Source organism: Boleophthalmus pectinirostris, unplaced genomic scaffold (assembly GCF_026225935.1).
Source record: "Boleophthalmus pectinirostris isolate CB_2022bp ecotype Guang Dong unplaced genomic scaffold, ASM2622593v1 HiC_scaffold_2, whole genome shotgun sequence".
Taxonomy (NCBI): domain Eukaryota; kingdom Metazoa; phylum Chordata; class Actinopteri; order Gobiiformes; family Gobiidae; genus Boleophthalmus; species Boleophthalmus pectinirostris.
The window spans coordinates 29,026,184-29,046,374 of NW_026571152.1; the positions used below are offsets into that span (position 1 = coordinate 29,026,184).

The 20,191-nt window shown below is 37.9% G+C and overlaps 1 protein-coding gene across 6 annotated transcripts in view; it reads right to left on the reverse strand.

Annotated features, from left to right (window-relative positions):
* Positions 1-20,191, reverse strand: part of fgd4a (FYVE, RhoGEF and PH domain containing 4a) — a 73,428-nt gene that overhangs the window by 17,836 nt on the left and 35,401 nt on the right. For 5 of the 6 annotated variants that reach the window (XM_020934893.2, XM_055155964.1, XM_055155965.1 and 2 more), the window contains exons 3-4: positions 1,828-1,977; positions 163-361 (exon numbers count right to left, since the gene is read on the reverse strand). In XM_020934893.2, the coding sequence (XP_020790552.1) occupies positions 163-361; positions 1,828-1,977 (349 nt within the window). Of the gene's footprint in view, positions 1-162; positions 362-1,827; positions 1,978-10,730; positions 10,862-20,191 lie in introns of those variants that run through there. The other variant, XM_055155968.1, reaches the window with a different exon arrangement.

Below are 20,191 nucleotides of genomic sequence, written 5' to 3' on the forward strand. Positions count from 1 at the left end.
ATCTATAATGAGGAATCAACATTTTAAAATAGGTCAGAATGTAGTGTAATATGGGCCCTGTGTCTTATTAACTTATCCAGCATTCTGCAATCCAGATTCAAGGATACAAAAAAAATTCACACATATTTCTTTCTATGATTTCAGATTAAAAGACCTGCTCACCTGCCATCCTCGAACCGGCTGATGAGGTCTGACACTTTGGAGTTCTTATCTTTGAGGCGCTCCTTGGTCACGGCCCCCCTCCCGCCTCCTCTGTCCTCCATGTTGGATTTCTGTGTTTGGAAGGCCTTAGTCTTCTGGGTCTGGAGTGGACAGGACGGGCTGGTCACCGGGCTCTGCAGATGAGGAGGTTTGGGAGGCACTAAAGGAAACAAAAACAGAGTAATAAATAACTGTGTATTAAGAATAGTAACAAAGTAAATCTTTACCTGAGTTATAATTTTAGTTATCTGTACTTGCATTTTCACTTTTGAGACCTTTTAGTTTTACTTCACTACATTTGTATCTGTACTTTCCCTCCACTACATTTTTGAACAAGACATTCATAGTTTGAGTTAACAAAAATATACAAATAAAAACATACTTTTGAAGCTTTATTAAGATCTTTATTAAAATCTCTTTAAGTACATTTTTAAACAGGAACTTTAGAAGTAGATTTTTGATTTTGCTCCAGTATCTGTACTTTTACTTAAGTAACAAAATCGAGTACTTCACCCACCACTGTTCAGAAATAAGTCTGTGCCATTTTCTTCTCTTTTTTTGTCAAGTGTTGTTGTTTGTTGTTGCTGAAGGGGGCACTGTAGACCAGTGTAAACATCTAATGACGGGACCATAAAAGTACTATTTTGTATATACTGCACTATATTAAATTGCTTTATATTGTGATATGTGATGGATATTGTGATTTGATTGGGCAAACATATTCACTGAAAAGTGTTTCAGCTGCAAAAATGCAAATGTCACTGCAAAGTAAATGCAGCTATCAATATGATTTCACCATTGACTAAACCAAAAGGGCTTTTAGGGGTCAGGCAGGACAAAAGGAAAACTAACTACATTGGTTTTGCTTTCTCTACCATTCACCGTGACACACTGGTCCATTGTGCTTCGAGTGGTTAATAATTGCTATATAAAGAGAAGTACAAGGGTCACAGTCAGTACACTGCCTTTATGTAAGCAAATTCCTGTAAGTTTTGGAGAGCATTGCCAGATTACTATATCATGTTCAGAGGTGAACTGATCCTGACACAGAGTCATGCAGAGTCAATATTTTGTCCCTGAATCACAGTCTGCAGCAGTGACAGCTTTCACTCTTCATAATGAGACAAACTGTTTACTTAAAGCAGGCCTATTCTGCAAATTCAACTTTTCAGAGCTTTTAAGCATGTTATAGGCTAGTTGTTTGCCCTTCTCATTTACTGTTTCAAAGTTTGCACGTTTGCATCTTCAAACACCACATTGCTGATCAATCTCTATTCGACTGCCACCAGTACACACTCACTGCTCTGTACTTACTTAAGCCATTTTAGTACAAATGAAAAAAAAAAAAAAGCTTCTTGCTAGTGTGATGTGTGATGTGCAGCTATCGATAGAAGCGACCAACAACTTTTTAAAAATGACATATGTACTGTGACATCTGCTGCCATTGGACACCACAGTTTTCTAATCAGCAGACTTGCCTCTTTTAAGTCATTTTTAGATGGATATTGTGATTTAAAATTATAACTATATCTCAACCAGAAGCACAATATGTGTCTTAATGTTTGTACCACACACTCTCACAGCTGTATAATGCATTGTATACTGCACATATACACAATACTGTACCTTTGGGTTTGGAGTCGAGGCGAGACCTGCTCCCTGATCCTTTTCCATTGGGGCTGGTCCTGTTCTTTCTGTTGCCTCCACTGACTCGACTTAAACACTCCTGAACACTGGGGGAGCTGTTTGTCTCAGGGGACGGGCTGCTGCCTAAAGCTGGGAACACAAAAAGGATATCATTAACAGACTGTATAAAGAAGTGGATTAAGCGAGTGTGACGAATGAAGCTTGCGATGCTACTAGTTACAGGGGAGAATTTGCAGCCAGACTTTATATTATGATTAGCATTTTCTTGACGGACAAAATAGAAATTCCTTTTTTTTTTTTAAACAACCAGGATCACGTAGAGTGGGTTAATACGAACATTTTAAGACCAAAATGACGAGGCTCACAGCAGTAGTTACAGAGAGAGGATGACAATAATCCAATGTAAGTCAATTGGAGCCAGGGTCAGAAGGAGCCATAAGAGCCGCATGTGAACTTTCTATTTGGAACGCAGCCATCTATACAGTCTACTAGCATTAATCAATTTATTTATTTGCATCCTTAAATTGACAACTTCTCCTTCTGAGTTCCTACTAAGAAATAATAATACTATCAATGTGAAAAGCATTCTATTAGACTAAAAACAAACAATACAGGCAGGCTGGTAGCATTAAAAGAGGTGCTACTCACACCAGATTCACAAGTACGCTCAAGCTAAATTGTATACAGCACCAGAATGTCCGTGCTTCAACTACTTAATGACCAACGGAAGATGGAGCGTGACCACTTCGATCTTTTAATTTATCCCTACGTGTGAATTAAAACATTTACCCCTTTTCATACGGCTGCTGAACTAACTAGAAAACATTTAGATTAGATTATCTTTTGTTGCCTCCTTTATATAAAAATTCCAGTTGGACAAACAATGATCACAGAAGACAAAACAACACAGGACACCAGACAACACAGTCACTCCACATTCACAACACGAAAGAAACCATGAAAAAAGAACTGATAAGACTTGATACAATACAATAGGCCTGTCACCATATTTACTATTTTGACTTAATGTTCAATACATGTTAGCCAGAACAAGGTATTTTTGGGTTCAATATTTATCATGTGTACAATTTTTTTGTAAAGGTTTTTTGTTGTAATATGATAAGTTTAGAGTTGCAGAGGGTTGAATGTGTGACTCCTACAGCAAATTACTGGTTCATTCTGTTATTCATGCGTTGCAGCTCAGGCCTTTTAATGACACTGTCTATTCCAAAATGATGTACTGAGATTATCCTGCTTTATTGGTATTGTTTCAGTTGCATTAAATATTTTCAATATTGTTGTTTATTACAATATTTCTCTGTACCAATATATCATGCTTCAGAATTTGATATGATGACAGGTTTGGTTTTCCCCTTTCACATCAGAAACTAAACACCTTCAAAAAACATCTCAAAACTCACCTTCTCCTCATAGACTATAACCTAAACACATGACTGCTCCTCTTTACTTGTTTTGTGACGCGTATTTGTGTTACTGTGAAAAGTTCTATATAAAACCAATTATTATTATATTTATAGGTCTACAATAGAGATTGAACGATATGAGTTTTGTTCATGGCTGATGCTGATAATGATGTTTAGAATCCAGAGAAACCGACGGCCAACAATCTCTATACAGTCATCCCTCACTATAACGCAAAATGCGTTCAGCTTGCCAAATTTACATAAATGTTCGAGCAGCGTGCTAGCAGTGTGATTCTGAAGTGCAGTATGTTTGCATGTCTTCTCCCAGACAAAACCCACAATGTCGATGAAACGTTCTGCACCGACAAAGGCTCCTGCAGTCGCACCCAAAAGGCAGAGGAAGATGCAAACCATCGCACAAAAAGTTGGACTTCTGGACACGCTGAAAGAAGGTAGAAGTTACGCGGCTGTTGGGTGCCATTACGGAATAAGTTAATCTTTGGTAAGTTTTAAGATGGATGCAAAAAGGGTTATAAATGTCCTGTCTGATGAAAGTGTATAAAGTGTGTGGTGAGGAGTTTTACAGCCTTAAAACAGATATAATAATTGTAAAGAATAAAGCTACTTCAAGGATTTCACCTATTGCGGGTTAGAACATAATCCCCGCGATAAACAAGGGACCACTGTACGATATTTTTGGGATGATACATAGAGCTAATTTTGGGTATTTTCCCCCCAACTTTGTATTGTAAATTTACAGCAAACTCATCCACAGCCCTATTTTACCACAAACCTATAAGAGATCTTTCGCATAGAACATTATGTGTACCCTTTAGTCAGTAAGTTGGTCTATCTCTAGTCTACAATACAAATTCTTGCTACCTTTATCGATAGTATTTAACCACAGTGATTAACAAACAGTGCAGGCCTCAGCAGCTCTCTAGACAGTAGCTGGTGTCAGACAGTTCACTTGATTAAGAGACTAATGATCCAAGCCTTGAGCATATCCACACACTTTATATTCTAGTTGGACACAGATGGTACAGCACTGTGCAGGAGACCACAGCAGGCTAGATTAATGCTTCTACTCCAGTGGTAGTGTTTACAGTAGCCCACATACACCACTCTTTGACCCTACATACTAACAGCAGCAGCAGCCTATAAGGAAAATGCCCAAATAAGGATGTCTGGTGCAACCGAGAAACAGCTCCATTACTTTCAATGCTTTTAGGCCCTTGCTTTCCATGTATGGTGGTCACTTTAGTTGCAGTGGGTTTAAACAAGGGGAACTATGTATAAAATTGCTTTCTGCCCTCACTGATAACATGCACAGAGCTGGTACTGGTAATTGAGCGTAGCAGACAGGAACGGACTTGCCCCTACTCTATCTACAATAGGGCTGAAACAAATAATCAGAAAAATGTGACTGTGTGTAGCTGGCTGTTAAAGGGCAGCCATATTATGCTGTTTTCTGATCTATGTTATAATGTTTCCTCATTACAAACATTCCTGGAATTGTGTATTGTTTTAGTCACACTGGTTTAACACTTTAACACAGCTTGTGATATCATGCAGTAATACAGGAAGTGCTGCACTCATTTGCATAGCTTCAGCCATGGAACTGCCAATCTCTACTGAATTAAAGGTAAAAAGTTGTTAACTTGAAAACTACCACTACATGACATCACAAGGTGGAACAGCATTTTCAGCTTTGGAGATGTAGACTGAGTAATAATAAAGAGTTACTCAACCATGTATGAACGAAACAAAACACAACTCCAGACAACAACATTATGGCTTTAAGATGACAGGAGTAAATTTTGCGTAATATAGGACTTTTAAATAATCCTTGCTATATTTCGATAATACAGACTTTAAAACACATGCAAAAAATGTTATTATTAAATCAAAATAGCAAAAAGGGATAGAAAAAGAATTACTTCATCAGTGTTTCTCTTTATTTGTAAATATATTTCAGTCACTGTTTTTTCATCAAAAATAAATCTGCAATAGAAATAATCTTTTGACTACTCGACTAATGAAAAAAAAACAACAATAATTGCAAACCTAATTTACAAAGGAACAGAAAAATCTAGATCGGTGCATCTCTAATAGAGTTGAGTATCATTAAGAAATTGCTGATACGATACATCTCGATACACATACACAATATATACCTCGATACATTGTACTTTTGGTTCGATATATTTCAAATTGATTCGATACGGTTCAATGAAAAATAAAGGCTAAATCACGGATGTGATACTAAAAGTCTTTGTTAAACCACTTCTTGTGCAAAGTGAATATGAAACACAAACCTTTTAATCATCAAAACTGTGAAAATGGGGCTTTCCATGAATAAATTCAAATTTAAATTCAAATATGTTTCATAAACGAGCTTCCTTCCACTAAAAAAAACAACAAAACTGTAGTGCTGTAACAAAATAATTTTGTAAATACTCTTGTCGATATAGTGATACAGTAGCCCACGATATCAATACTGTATCATCACATTAAACAATATGATACAGTATATATCGCTATTTCAATATTTTTGCACACCCCTAATCCCTAACCTCAATCATTTTAAAATTTACCTCAACCACAATCTTTAAGTCAGGTAACATTAAAAATCATAGTCACTCAAACAGAGAAATCAAACTATTTTCAATCCATTCAGAAATAAAAACCACCAGGCCTGTCACAATTATTACTATTCACTTATCGTTCAATCTATGTGCTTCAAAATGTTATCATGACAGGCCTATATATACATACAGTAACTTCCCTATGTTTTGTTTGTTTCATTTTCTCTTTTTTCACACACTTACTACAGCATCGCCATAACAACACATAAGAATTATACACATCCTCCTGCTAAAGTTAAAGCATGTAGCGTGCCCTGTGCCCATCCATTATGTTTAAATCGGTTTCTGACTGGGTTCCAAATTGCTTGTTTGGGGTACAACTCTTTCCCCCCAAACTGATCTTTATCTTACCAAATGCTGGACGCGAAACAGAAAAATACCACAGAGCCATAAGATCACGGCTCTATTTTTACTGCAGTGGCTGTAATTAAAGACAACATTGTGTGACTGTCTGACTGGTAGGGCTCCCACGCTGCGTTTGGGTGCATATACTGGCTAAACATGGAATCCCAAATTACCAATCAATTAAATGTGCAGCCTCAGGAATTTTCCTAGATTATGTGCTTGGGTACGCTTTGGGCCACATTAAGAGACGGTGTGTAGTGTTATGTGTGCTATATGGTAAAGGCAGAGTATGGCCCACAGTGTAGCCTTAAGCACAACACTGTGTAAATACAGGGGGGTACTGGATACAGCCTGGATCTGCTCCTCCGCTGTAATACTGTCAGACTCGTATGTGTACTTACTTATTATGCAAAATTGAGCTTTAAACCATCCTATAATGCTGTTACCTCATCAAAAACATACCTGGAGTTGTGTTTTGCTTCATTCACACATGTTTGAGTAACCTTTATTATTAGTCTGTCGTCATCTCCAAAGCTCAAAATGTTCTGTTCCACCTTAGGACGATCATCTAATGGTAGTTTTCCTTTTATCTTTTGTTTTGTAGAGATTGTGAATTCCAGGGCCATTCAATCATCCAAATGATTCTATAGAAAAGGTGTATGAAGTGTAATAACACAGTGGAGTACTTTCTGTAATACCGCATGACATCATAAGAGTGTTTTCTGTTTGAGAGAAGAACACAGTGTAAATATGCAGGATTTGTGTGTTAAACATGTGTGAATGAAATAAAACACAACTCCAGGTATGTTTCTGATGAGGAAACAACATTATAACACATCAGAAAACAGTGTAATATGGGCTAATGACGTTCCCTTGGTCCTCCGATAATTTATGTTATTAGGTTCTTTTTCAGACCAAGAGTTTGTTTTCATACCTGACAGTTTCGGCTGCTCACTAGTGATCTTCCTCAGAGTGGTCACGTGATGTTGCTGTGAAGTATTCGGTCGGCTATCTTTGAGACAGCGCCAAAACCTGGATAGATCAGCTAACCGCACACATCACAGCAACATCACGTGACCACTCTGTAAAAAGAACCTGATAACACAGTGTAATATGGGTCCTTTAAATGTTACTGCTTAAAGGGTGAAATCACTGGATACTATTAATATTGGACGTGCACAAATTTAAAGCAACGGTATGTATAATTTTTTGTTTAAATTTCATAAACATGACCTATACGTATCCCCTGATTGAGTTAAACACTCTACTAAAACCCCTGCACTTGCACCCAATCATGAATCAATGCTAGTGCAGCCTTTGCAGCTCAGTGAATTCTGGAGGTTCAGAGTTTTCACATGAGGCATGCCAAGATTCAACTGTGGGTGTAGCTCATTTTAAACCACACAGGCTACAAACCCTTCCTTTAAATTTGACATTGGTGAGAAGAAACATTACAATTTTACAGACACAGTTTTATAATAAGTGTAGTGAAGCAGTCCATTCTCAGTAAGACCACATCAAAGCAGTGACGCATCAGTAAAAACTTGTGTGAGTCTCGTGCATGACTTAAACCATTTCAGCCATGTTCGTCTTTGTTCAAAATATAATATTATACTTTTTGCATCACCTCTCCTTGACCAAAAGCATCTGCTGTCATTAAAACACCACTTTCACACTGGAGTCAAAACCAGTTGAGATCACATGTATCTCGGATCTCAGAATGAAGTTCTTTTGACATAGCTGTTACAGAAAGTTGACCTCTACTTCCTCTCTCAGGAACTGTTTCTGGCATGTGCTCATTAAAGCTTTAGAAAAGTGACACATTGCACCGCCTTCGCCTTATTGACTCAATTAGGAACAGGAGCCAGTCGCCACCATTGCACCAGCGCTTGGTCTGCCTCCTCCATGTGTGCAGCTCTCACATCTGAGGCCTGTTTAAACCAAAGACACGCGGCAGTGAGAGAAAAGTGCAGTGTCTTAAAATGTATCGTATAACATGTGATATTATTGTGAACTGAAAGTAAGACACGCCAACGATTCAAATAAGGAAGTCTGAAGTCGAAATGAACATTCCCCAAATGGCATAAAATGATAATGTGTTACCATGGCAACGACATAATTTCTTAAACCTGCCCACAGTTTATATTTGCCTCTGGAGCCTTCACCACCTGCGCCTACTTCAGTCAGTTTGGAGATTCAATGAAAATTATACCAGAGAGTAAACAAGATTTTTTTTTTCTTTGGTGTCTGAAACTGAATTACATTTTGTTATAAGCTTTGGGTAAAAATCTGTACATTTATTTGGCTTTGGGAACACTGTAGTATTAAGAGGAAATGCCTCAGTGTACAGATTTGAGCCCCAAACAGCGACAGACTGGATGTTTTTGTAGGAAGCGCTCAAGGCCACTCTTTTCTACTATTGTCAACATGTCTGTCTGGTCAAAACAACAGCTGGATGGAAGTCATGGGAAAACAGCATTAAAAAAAATACTAATTACTGATTTTCATACATGCAATTTGTGAAAACTATAAAAATGCATGAAAATTTTAATTAAAGAGATTTCAGATGTTCCAGTTTTTATAAAGATAAGGATTCATTAGCTTGCATAAGCTCTTGTACTGAATCTGTCTCATAGAATCATGTCACACTGTCTGAGGTTACATGCTCACTCAAAATCTGATAAATGGCAGATTTTTTGCAGAGTTTTTGAGTTATATGATTATTTAAATGAAATGTGAAAAGCAAAATCATCTAATTTCTTTCTGATCAATCACCCTCACACGTGATTTTACAATTTGCATGTCATTTAAATAATCTTAAATGTCTAGAAATCAGATTATTATCAGATTTTGGTGCACATGTGAATAAAGCCTCTGAGGAATTCACAAGCACTTTAGTAAACAACAACTAATTTACAACCACAGACAATTCTGTAATAGTTCATCTGTCTAGTTTAAACAGTAAAATGTATCATCTCACAGAGGTCTTTGCAAAAGTTCAAATAAATCAATTTCTATGCCAATGGATGCAAGCACAAGCAACAGCAACAATCCGAACACCAAAAAAAAAAAAAGAAATATTGATACTTTGCACACTTGGCACTTTGACATCATCAACATGCCCTGGGTGTGACGCTAACTGGAAGCACTGTCTGTTAGAATCTTAAGTTAGACTTTAATCTGTGCTTTATTTTTAACAGTCTGACCAGGTAGAGCTGATTTTTGGTTGGAACTACAACAGGTGAGATGATTTGTGCTGTTAAACAAGTACCTTTCTAATAACATTATAGTTACAAGCTATTTCAGACAATCTTAAAATGTTTTTTGCCAGTTTCTGCTAATGTGGGCATTGTGTCATCATGGAAACTACTGAACATTCTGCAAATAGAAAAGCATTATAAAACACTCCCAGCATGATGTCACTGCAAAATAACAATAGAATAACCATTTGCACACCTTCAGAAGCACAGACAAGCTGCTAATCCTCTTTTCCCGGTCAGTTCGACATAATTAGAGCAGCTTTAATTCTCCTGAGAGAGCCATGACCGCATGCTTTCTACACTACCCCCACTTTACCCCACCACCTGCCCCGGGGTTATGTTACCTGACCTTAAGCCCCGCCCACACCTGTCCCCAAAATGTCTGGCAAATATGTGTGCACTAACTGATTTTGCAATTGTGAGAAAACACTTCAAGACACACCTGTAAGCAAGCAACGTATGTCCCCACCCTATTTGTGTACTGAGCCGCTCTTTTGTTTTCCTCATGCTTTCAACAACGTGACAGCTTTCGGCATGTTTAAAGTGCGTAAGTAAATACGTAAAGTTAATTCATAAAGCGCTTTTCAGAGACATATTGTCACAAAAGGCTTCACCATAAAGATTAAAATGCTTGCTCAAAGAGATAAGTCTTTAGGTCTGTTTTAAAGGCATCCACAGAGTCAAAGCAGGTTTCTAATTTACACAACATTAACATATTTTCAGACTACTCCTGTGTTTACAACTCAAGTGACAAACTTCAAAGACTGTTATAGCTTGCAAAAGTGAAGTTAGAAAACTAAGATCTTGAATTTTAGTTCCGCTGGCAATAAATTACGCCACCTCAGTTGTACACCACAAAACTGACTATGCAACCAAGGCATCACTTTAGTAAATAAAAGTATTTTTTTATTAGAATCGAGCTTTACAAATCTCACCTTATAATACATGAATACAGCTTTTCTGACCCCTAGTGGTTGATTTTCTGATTCAAAATTCCAACTGTGCAAAAGTATTATCTATTTCCTGGAACCACAAAGTGTTTCCAATCCAAGCAGATCCTTTTAAAAAATCAGAAATCAAAATTATCACCCAAACAATCAAGCGTAAATACAGGCACGACCACAACATAATCGTCTTAACATAGCATTGCAAAACACATCTTTCTATTTGGCTGTTTATTCATCTAAATAATAGGACCTACTCACCACGTGCTTAGAATATGTAGCCACTAGTAAAGCATCCTTATATAGGGGGCATGTTTGGCAGAGAATCCAGCAGAGCGTTTGTGTGGAAGTCCCATGCGATCATCCCAGACAAGCAACAGCATGTAGTGACTCAGCTGAGCCACGGCAGTGAAGGACAGGCTCAGGGACACAGGCCCCGCCCCCTCTCTCTTTCTCTCTCTCACATACGCACACACACACACACACACACACACACACACACACACACACACACATCTTTAAGTGGCTTCCATAGAGCTACTCTGAACAATCTAACCACAATATAACACATGTATCTATAAAAAAAAAAAAAAAACACAACATATGCAATTTTGTAGCTTTGAACAAACCAGTGTTATTCTCTACTTAATAAAAAAAAAAAATTCTGTCTACATTTTTTTAACAAATTATTTCAAACTCAAATAAAAAGAGACAATAGACATTTGAAAGTTGCCACATTCTCAAGTTAATAACTAACAATGCTGTACCATTATCTCAGTAGGAAGATGAAGCAAGAGCCACACTCCTTCTGCTTTTTTATCTTGCACAATAAACCATATCTTTATTGCAAATTAGAGCCCGACCGATATATCGGCTGGCCGATATTATCGGCCAATATGGGCACCTGGAGACATATCGGCTATCGGCCGATATGCTTGCTGATATGGGCCGATATTTCACGTGGGCATGTTATACCTCCTTATAAAGCTTGGACTCTCTACATTATGTTCATTTAATCCAATTTATAGACAGATAAATGTCCTAATATGTGGCTCCACATCAGTATTTTTCTACGGTGTAATTTGTCTGTGTCCGTACTGTCCCTGAACACACCCCCAGAGTGACGTCACTTCACTCACGTGCTATTGTTTACACCCGCAGCCGTGCGCAACACTGAGATTATATTCTTTTTATGGACAATCGGTTTGAGTCTGGATTAAAAGGACATTTATTAGTGCAGACTTGTGATGTGAGGAGGAGCCTGTGTGAGCGGTGAGTGTTTCAAATACATCGACTTTGAAGCTAGTTTAGGTTATCTGTTAGCGATTAGCTGCTGTAGCTCCCGCACATAAACAGGCTGTTTCCTATTGGCCTATTGTAAAGTGACTATATTGTCCGTACATTTGTTACTGGACCAGAATTGATATGTAAATGAGCTGTGAATAGACGTGTGAATGATCCACATTTATGCATATAATTAATACCGCGGCGCGCACGTTTTTACGGCTAAAGGCTAATAGCGATAGTTTACTAACTAGGAGTTATGGGTCGGTCGCGATCGAAGCGGCTCTTAGAGCCGGCTCTTTGAAGCGAACAACGGGAGCATGCTTCTTATTGGGAGCCGTGTTTTCTCTTTTTCTCTTCAAGCTGCATGTAGACCCGTAGTTTGACAGCAGCAGCGGCTGAAAACGAAACTTTCAGAAATATGCGTGTGCATAGGATTAAAAAAAAAGGGCATATTTGGCTGCAGTTCAGGATAAAATAAATAAAGCAGGACTAAACTTGGGCTTGAGAGAGAGATAGAGACCGATTCCCGACACTCAGTCCTGGTTCAGTTCTGGTTTAGTCCTGTTTTACACATGGTTTAAATCTGTTTTAGTCCTGGTTTAGTCCTTTTTCAGTCCTGGTCCAGTTTTGGTTTAGTCCTGCTTGCAACAAAACAATCTCAAGAGTCGCTTGGGAGCCGAAAGAGCCAGCTGCTTTAGTGAGCTGAGCCAAAAGAGCCGGTTCTCCAAAAAAACAAAACAAAACTGGAATACCCATCACTAGAAGCTAGAAAAAGATGCAAAAATGCCATTAGGCCAATCTACTGTATGTAAATATGATGTAAAGAGTCAGAATAACAATAAATGTTGCCTAAATAAACCCAATTTAGAATCCACTAGAGCCAAACCTAAGTTTTTTAAACAATTCAAGATTTACAGTGAATTTTTACATCACTAAATATATCGGCTATCGGCGGCGCCAACTCCCATTATATCAGTTTCATATCGGCCACAACAAAATCCATATCGGTCGGGCTCTATTGCAAATAATAAGAAAATTCTCAGGCAGATATTAAAGGTAGAGCCCGACCGATATGGATTTTGCTGTGGCCGATATGAAACCGATATAATGGGAGTTGGAGCTGCCGATAGCCGATATAATCGCCGATATATTTAGTGATGTAAAAATTCACTGTAAATGTTGAATTGTTTAAAAAAAAACAGGTTTGGCTCTGGTGGATTTTAAATTGGGTTTATTTAGGCATTTTTGCATCACATTCTAGACACTAGTGATGGGTATTCCAGTTCTTTTTAGAGAACCGGCTCTTTTGGCTCGGCTCACTAAAAGCTGCTGGTTCTTTTGGCTCCCAAGCGGCTCTTCAGATTGTTTTGTTGCAAGCAGGTCTAAAGCATGTCTAAAGCAGGACTGAATCAGGACTGAACCAGGTCTAAACCAGGACTGAAAAAGGACTAAACTGGGACTTATTTATTTTATGCTAAACTACAGCCAAATATGCTCCTTTTCTTTATCCTATGTACACGCAAATTTCTCAAAGTTTCGTTTTCAGCCGCTGCCGCTGTCAAACCACGAGTCTGCATGTGGCGTGAAGAGAAAAAAAGTGAGAGAAAGAGAAAACACGGCTCCCAATAAGGATCAGGCTCCCGTCGTTCGCTTCAAAGAGCCGGCTCTAAGAGTCATTTCGTTCGCGACGGACCCATAACTAGTAAATAAACAATCGCTATTAGCCTTTAGCTGTAAATACGTGCGCGCCGCGGTAATTTATTATATGCGCAAATGTCATAATTCACACGTCTATTCACAGCTCATTTACATATCAGTGCAGGTCCAGTAACAAATATACGGCCAATATAATCAATTTACAATAGACCAATAGAAAACAGTCTGTTTATGTGCAGAAGCTACAGCAGCTAACCCATACAAATGATCAAAACTAGCTTCAGAGTCGACATATTTCCAACACTCAGCCTCACACAGGCTCCTCCTTACATCACAAGTCTGAACTAATAAAAGTCCTTTTAATCCAGACTCAAACCGATTGTCTGTAAAAAGAATATAATCTCAGTGTTTGGATCTGTGTCTGCAGGTGTAAACAAACACGCGCGAGTGACGCGACTCTGAGGTGTGTTCAGGGACAGTATGGACACACACAGACAAATGACTCCGTAGATAAATACTGATGCGGCAGCCACATTTATCTGTCTGTAAATTGGATTAAATGAACAGAATGTAGAGAGTCTAAGATTTTTAACGATGTATCACATGCCCACGTGAAATATCGGCCCCTATCAGCAAGCATATCGGCCGATAGCCGATATGCATCCAGGTGCCCATATCAGCCGATAATATCGGCCAACCGATATATCGGTCGGGCTCTAATTAAAGGTCCTAAATTACGCCAGTGTCTGATGTTATAATATGGAGTAAGAAAGCTGTCAAAAATATTTGTGCGCATAAAATAGAAATCCGTGCGTATTTGGGAAATCCGTGCATATTTGGCTGTAGTTGCGCATAAAATAAATATTTGTAAACTCACAAATGACTCCAGTCGTACATAAAATATATTGTGTGTATTTTATCCATCAGAATACGAATTGAAAAATTACGACGTCATGAATTACAATCACAAAATGAAAATTTACGATTACGCTTTCATCAGTACGAATACGAATTCACAGACGGAACTTTACTGTCAAAAATACGTCATCACTTCACAGACATTATCCATCGAGCAGAAGAAACATCGATCAAGATCAAGACTGTGCATGCTCAAGTTTGTAGCAGAGGGTAAACACAGAGTAATAGCACAAGAAGCTACAACAGCGACCAACAAGTGGGTTAATTAAAATCTATTGTAAAAATGTTTTGAATTCGGGAACCGAACGCTGCTGTATAATATTGTGTAGGAACACCTCCTTTAAACGGGAAATTGCACCTATATGTTAGATAACATAGTGGTAGGAGTTGGCTAACATCCGACGTAACGTTATCCCAGGGCTAATTAGCAAATATCAGCTTCTCTGTATGTTTAGATTAAAACATTCACGGCTACAGCCACAGCGAGCATCAGTCAGTCTTCACTTCAGCTGCATTTCTTGCATGAAATGCCACCAAAAGTTCCTCGGGACGCTGAAATGTCCCAGTTTACGCCAAACACTACCAAACTGTCCTGGTTACGACGTCACAGCCAATGAAATGTTACACATTACAGTTTAATGCAGCTTCCAGCAACAATTAATGTTCGTGTTTACAGGTAACACCTTGGTATGTTTACAGTATTTACCGGTAAGTTTAACATCACTGTAACGTGGATGGATTTGCTAATTATAACCCATTATAACTCATGAAAAACCCATTGTCTGAAATGCAGCTGAGATGAAGGTTAAGACTGACTGATGCTCGCTGTGGCTGTAGCCGTGAATGTTTTAATCTAAACATACAGAGAACGCCGATATTTGTTAATTAGCCCTGGGATAACGTTACGTCGGATGTTAGCCAACTGGCTACCACTATGTTATCTAACATATAGGTGCAATTTCCCGTTCAAAGGAGGTGTTTCTACACAATATTATATACAGCAGCGTTCGGTTCCCGAATTCAAGACATTTTTACAATAGATTTTAATTAACCCACTTGTTGGTCGCTGTTGTAGCTTCTTGTGCTATTACTCTGTGTTTACCCTCTGCTACAAACTTGAGCATGCACAGTCTTGATCTTGATCGATGTTTCTTCTGCTCGATGGATAATGTCTGTGAAGTGATGACGTATTTTTGACAGTAAAGTTCCGTCTGTGAATTCGTATTCGTACTGATGAAAGCGTAATCGTAAATTTTCATTTTGTGATTGTAATTCATGACGTCGTAATTTTTCAATTCGTATTCTGATGGATAAAATACACACAATATATTTTATGTACGACTGGAGTCATTTGTGAGTTTACAAATATTTATTTTATGCGCAACTACAGCCAAATATGCACGGATTTCCCAAATACGCACGGATTTCTATTTTACGCGCACGAATATTTTTGACAGCTTTCTTACTCCATATTATAATGCGGTTTTCTCATCAAAAACATTCTTGAGTTGTGTTTTGTTTCATTTACACTTGTTCAACACACATGCTCTACATATTTAGGATGTGTTCTCTCAAACAGAAAACACTGCTCCACCTTGTGATGTCATGTAGTAATACTGGAAGTGCTCCACTGTGTTTTTAAAGTCCACAACCAGCACTAGAATAATTTAGATAATTTCAGACCTGGGATTGTGCATCTCTAACTTGAAAATTACCGTTTCATGACATCACAAGGTGGAACAGAGCATTTTAGTTTTGGAGATGTAGACAGACTAATAAAAAAGGGTTACCAAAACACAAACAGAACTCCATGTATGTTTTTGAGGAGGTTATAACATTATAATATGACTTAAAGCTCACAAGAGTCAATTTTGCATAATATAGGACCTTTAATATTATACTATGAAGTCTAAATGTCAAAAAGAACAAACTATTTCAACTTTTTGTCAATAAGTCATTTTTATCTATAAATATTGTCTAACTAAAAACCTCTATTCCCTTTTCAGCCTTTATTTGGTTAAGAATACATTCAGAAATCTCACCAAGAAAATAATGCATATTGCACATAAATACACTGAGCATGTTTTAGTCAACTATAGTCCTACAAATACTAAAATATGAACTTGTAAAATCAGAAAAACTGTACCTTTTGCAGAAGCTTGCACAAGGAACTACGGCCTGTCCATGCTTAGCAGATTGTTGTGAGTTCCTCCCTGTCCATTTCTGAATTATATATATCAATCACATGGTTTGACAGGAAACCACATTTATATTTAGTTGGTCATAATTTTCTCTTGCTGCTAACTTTCAGTGCATGAGAAAGTTGCAAACAGTATTGTGGTACATATCTTACAAAAGGTGTGAAGACAGCCAAATAGCTCAGAACAACACTTACGGCTATTGGAATGACAGGTACTTTAAACAGACCAGTCCAACCTGTTAAATTCCAGTGACTACATACCTGCAGAGTTAGCAAGAAGGAGTTTACCTCAGTTTCTATTACTGTAATATGGTTTGTTTATATTTGCAAACAGGTGTCAGAGGCAGGAAGTCAATCTTGGAATTATGATGAAAACTGAATGCAAAGAAATAGTTGTCTAGGATAACCGGCATCGCTGCTTACAAATTGTCTTCTAATTAAACTCTGCACTAGAAATGCCAAGATTATTTGTTTAACTGATGACTCTAATAATTGAAGTCACACTATAGTTGCAAGGAGATTAAAGATGCGCCAATCCAGCTTTTTCAGGTCACTAACTAATATCTCTAACTGCCGATACCTAGTATGAACCGATACCAGTGTAGGGACTGTAAATGGCACTAATTTCTTTAAAACACAACACAACAAATACAACTTATTACACAGGAGATCCAATACTGTGAATTAATTGTTCTTTCTCCTTCACATAACTACAGATTAGCTTTGTATGAATAAAAGTTATTATATTATATCATATTATGAGACATTCTAGTTCAAATTTAGGATGGAAATACTCTTCTTCCATCCAATTAAATGCCCAGTCACAATATCAGCTGAACCGACGTGGAACCAATACACGCATCACGAATTTTGGACTTCCGGTCATTGCACACAGCCATGTTTGTTTTCCCAGTGGGATGTGTCTATTGACAAAGCTGATCTTTTCTAGTCTTTTGAACCATATTGCATTTGTTTCTGGTTCTGATATTGTCATATTTTATTTTTGGGATTCGGTCATCAAGGAATTTGTTTGCGAACTCCATAACTGCAAAAGGGAATCAGATCTGTTTGGCCACAAACCTCTATTCAAATGGATTCCCTTCCCAACGGAATAGAAAACTAGTGAGTAGTGAGCAGTATTGATACACAGGAAAGACGAAAAAGGAAACCTTTGACTGCCTAAGAAATCATCCTGAGTGCAGCGAACATTTTGTATGTGGAGCCATCAAAGCAAAACCCTCGCTCAACCTTGGTTACGAATTTAAAAAGTCTACGCCAAAACGAAAGGCACCAGCTGTTCACCAAGAAACACCTTCCACTGCAAAGCGACCAAGACCTAATGTTGCTGTAAAGCCACAAGAATAAGAAAGTGCAAGCCCAGCCTGTTTGTCTTCTGTACCTCTCGCTTAACAAACGGGATCCCACTTTGATGGCGCTCCACATACAAAATGTTCTCTGCAAACTCGGGATGATTTCTTAGGCAGTCAAAGGTTTCCTTTTTCGTCGTTCCTGTGTATCAGTACTGCCCATCACCTTCGCCTTTCACTATTTTTCAATTCTGCTGGGAAGGGAAACAGTTTGAATGGAGGTTTGCACTCACACAGATCTGATTCCCTTTTGCATTTATGGAGTTGCAATCTTCGGAAGTCCATTTCTCAAGCTGTTTTCTGCTGTTAGGACATCCAACAAAAACACAATTACAATGTCTGAATCCTAAAACTAAAATATGAAGATATCAAAACCAGAAATAAAAGCGATATAGGTCAAAAGGCTTGAAAAGACTGGCTTTGTCAGTAGATGCATCCCATTGTGAAAACAAACATGGCGGTTTGATGCTCACTTTTTCAGAGAAACAATCCCAGTATGCATTGCACAATGACTGGAAGTCCGAAATTCGTGATGCATCTATACCTGATCCAGATAATTTTTCAGTATCAACGCCAATATTCAATATCAGTATCGGTGTTGGTGCATCCCTAAATGAGTAGTGACATCACAAAGTGGAGCAAAGCATTATGACCAAACACCACCCCAGGAATGTTTTTGTGTAATTATAGAATCTTTAACTTTACTCTATCAATCAGACTATTGGGTTTCAGATGGTCACATACTAGAGGAAATCTGATCTACTGGACAGTGAAAAACAATGACTTCACTGTTGCTTGATCATGGTGTTGATTATCGTGTATAATTGTAATAGAGTTTCTTCTCACAGTAATTTTAACACTAAAATATGATATAGGGATCAAAGAGGATTGTGTTGATAAAGATTTAGAACATCAAGCAAATTATTTTATTCAATATAGAGGGAAATTCAACATCAGATAAGTAATTTACATTCCAATTTCCAACAACAAAGCACCGACTCAAATGTTCCCCAGACATTGCACACCCAAGACATAAGACAATAACATTCTGTCTGAAGTCTCACATCAACAGCACATGTGTCCGTCTGTATGTGATAATAATAATGTGGGCATAACATTAGCACTTTCTCTTAAAGGTCCTATATTATGCAAAATTGACTCTTGTGAGCTTTAAGACGTGTTAAAATGTCGTTATCTCCTCAAAAACATACCTGGACTTGTGTTTTTTGTTTATTCACACATGTTTGAGTAATCCTCACACTCATGTAATCAATTCACACTTAGGTCACAAACCAGGAAGAAAGATGCGATTACAACTTCCCAGGTGCAGTTTTCTTTGTCTAAATGTCATTGTAGCTTTCCGTTATGTTTGGCATCAACAATCAACAATTACAACCAAACCTCAGTTTTCATCATTTCCAAACTGATGCACAACTTCGAGCGCACTGGGTACATGCCATTAGAAGAGATGAGGCGCCAAATTCAAGATGATTCCAAACAGCACATACATATGCAGTCTTCATTTTACCGATGATCACATTTACTTCAGTGGGTTTTATCACAGTTGGTCGGCGAGCCTAGTGTCAGGAACTACACCGGAAGCTGTAATCGCATCTTTCCAAACGTCTTCCTGGTTTGTGATGTAAACTTGGATAGAGCCTATTAAGCTGTTTGCATCTCCAAAACTCAAAATGATCTGTTCCACTTTATGAAGTGACTTTATGAAGCTGCTATTTTCAAGTTAGCTGTTACCTTTTGTTTAGTGGAGACTGAAAATTCCAGGTCTGAAGGTGTATGGAGTTTAAAAACACAGTGAAGCACTTCCTCTATTGACATGACATCACAAGGTGGAACAGAGTGCTTTCCGTATGACAGGCAAACTCATCCTAAATATATAGGGTTTGTGTGTTAAACAAAACAAAACTCCAGGTATGTTTGTGATGAAGAAACAACATCATAACATAGATCATAAAAAAGTGTAATATGAGCCCTTTAAACACCACAGACTTTCTTCAGATTAACCTCTGTTCATCCTCTAATCCCAACCCAGCCGTGGATTAAGACCCATTGTACTGCTAACTAATACTGTATGTGACCACAATGTAGGGATGGGAGGGAGATTAAATTAAAAATAATATCGCAATTGTTGTTACTGGAGAACATTAGAATATCAAGTATACTGTCTATAAACAAAGCGATTAAATACCACAGCAAAAAAAGACAATTAAAAATTCAATGAACCGAAATGTTTAGTGTAATTTTCCAAAAAAGAATATACTGTGATATTTCTTCAT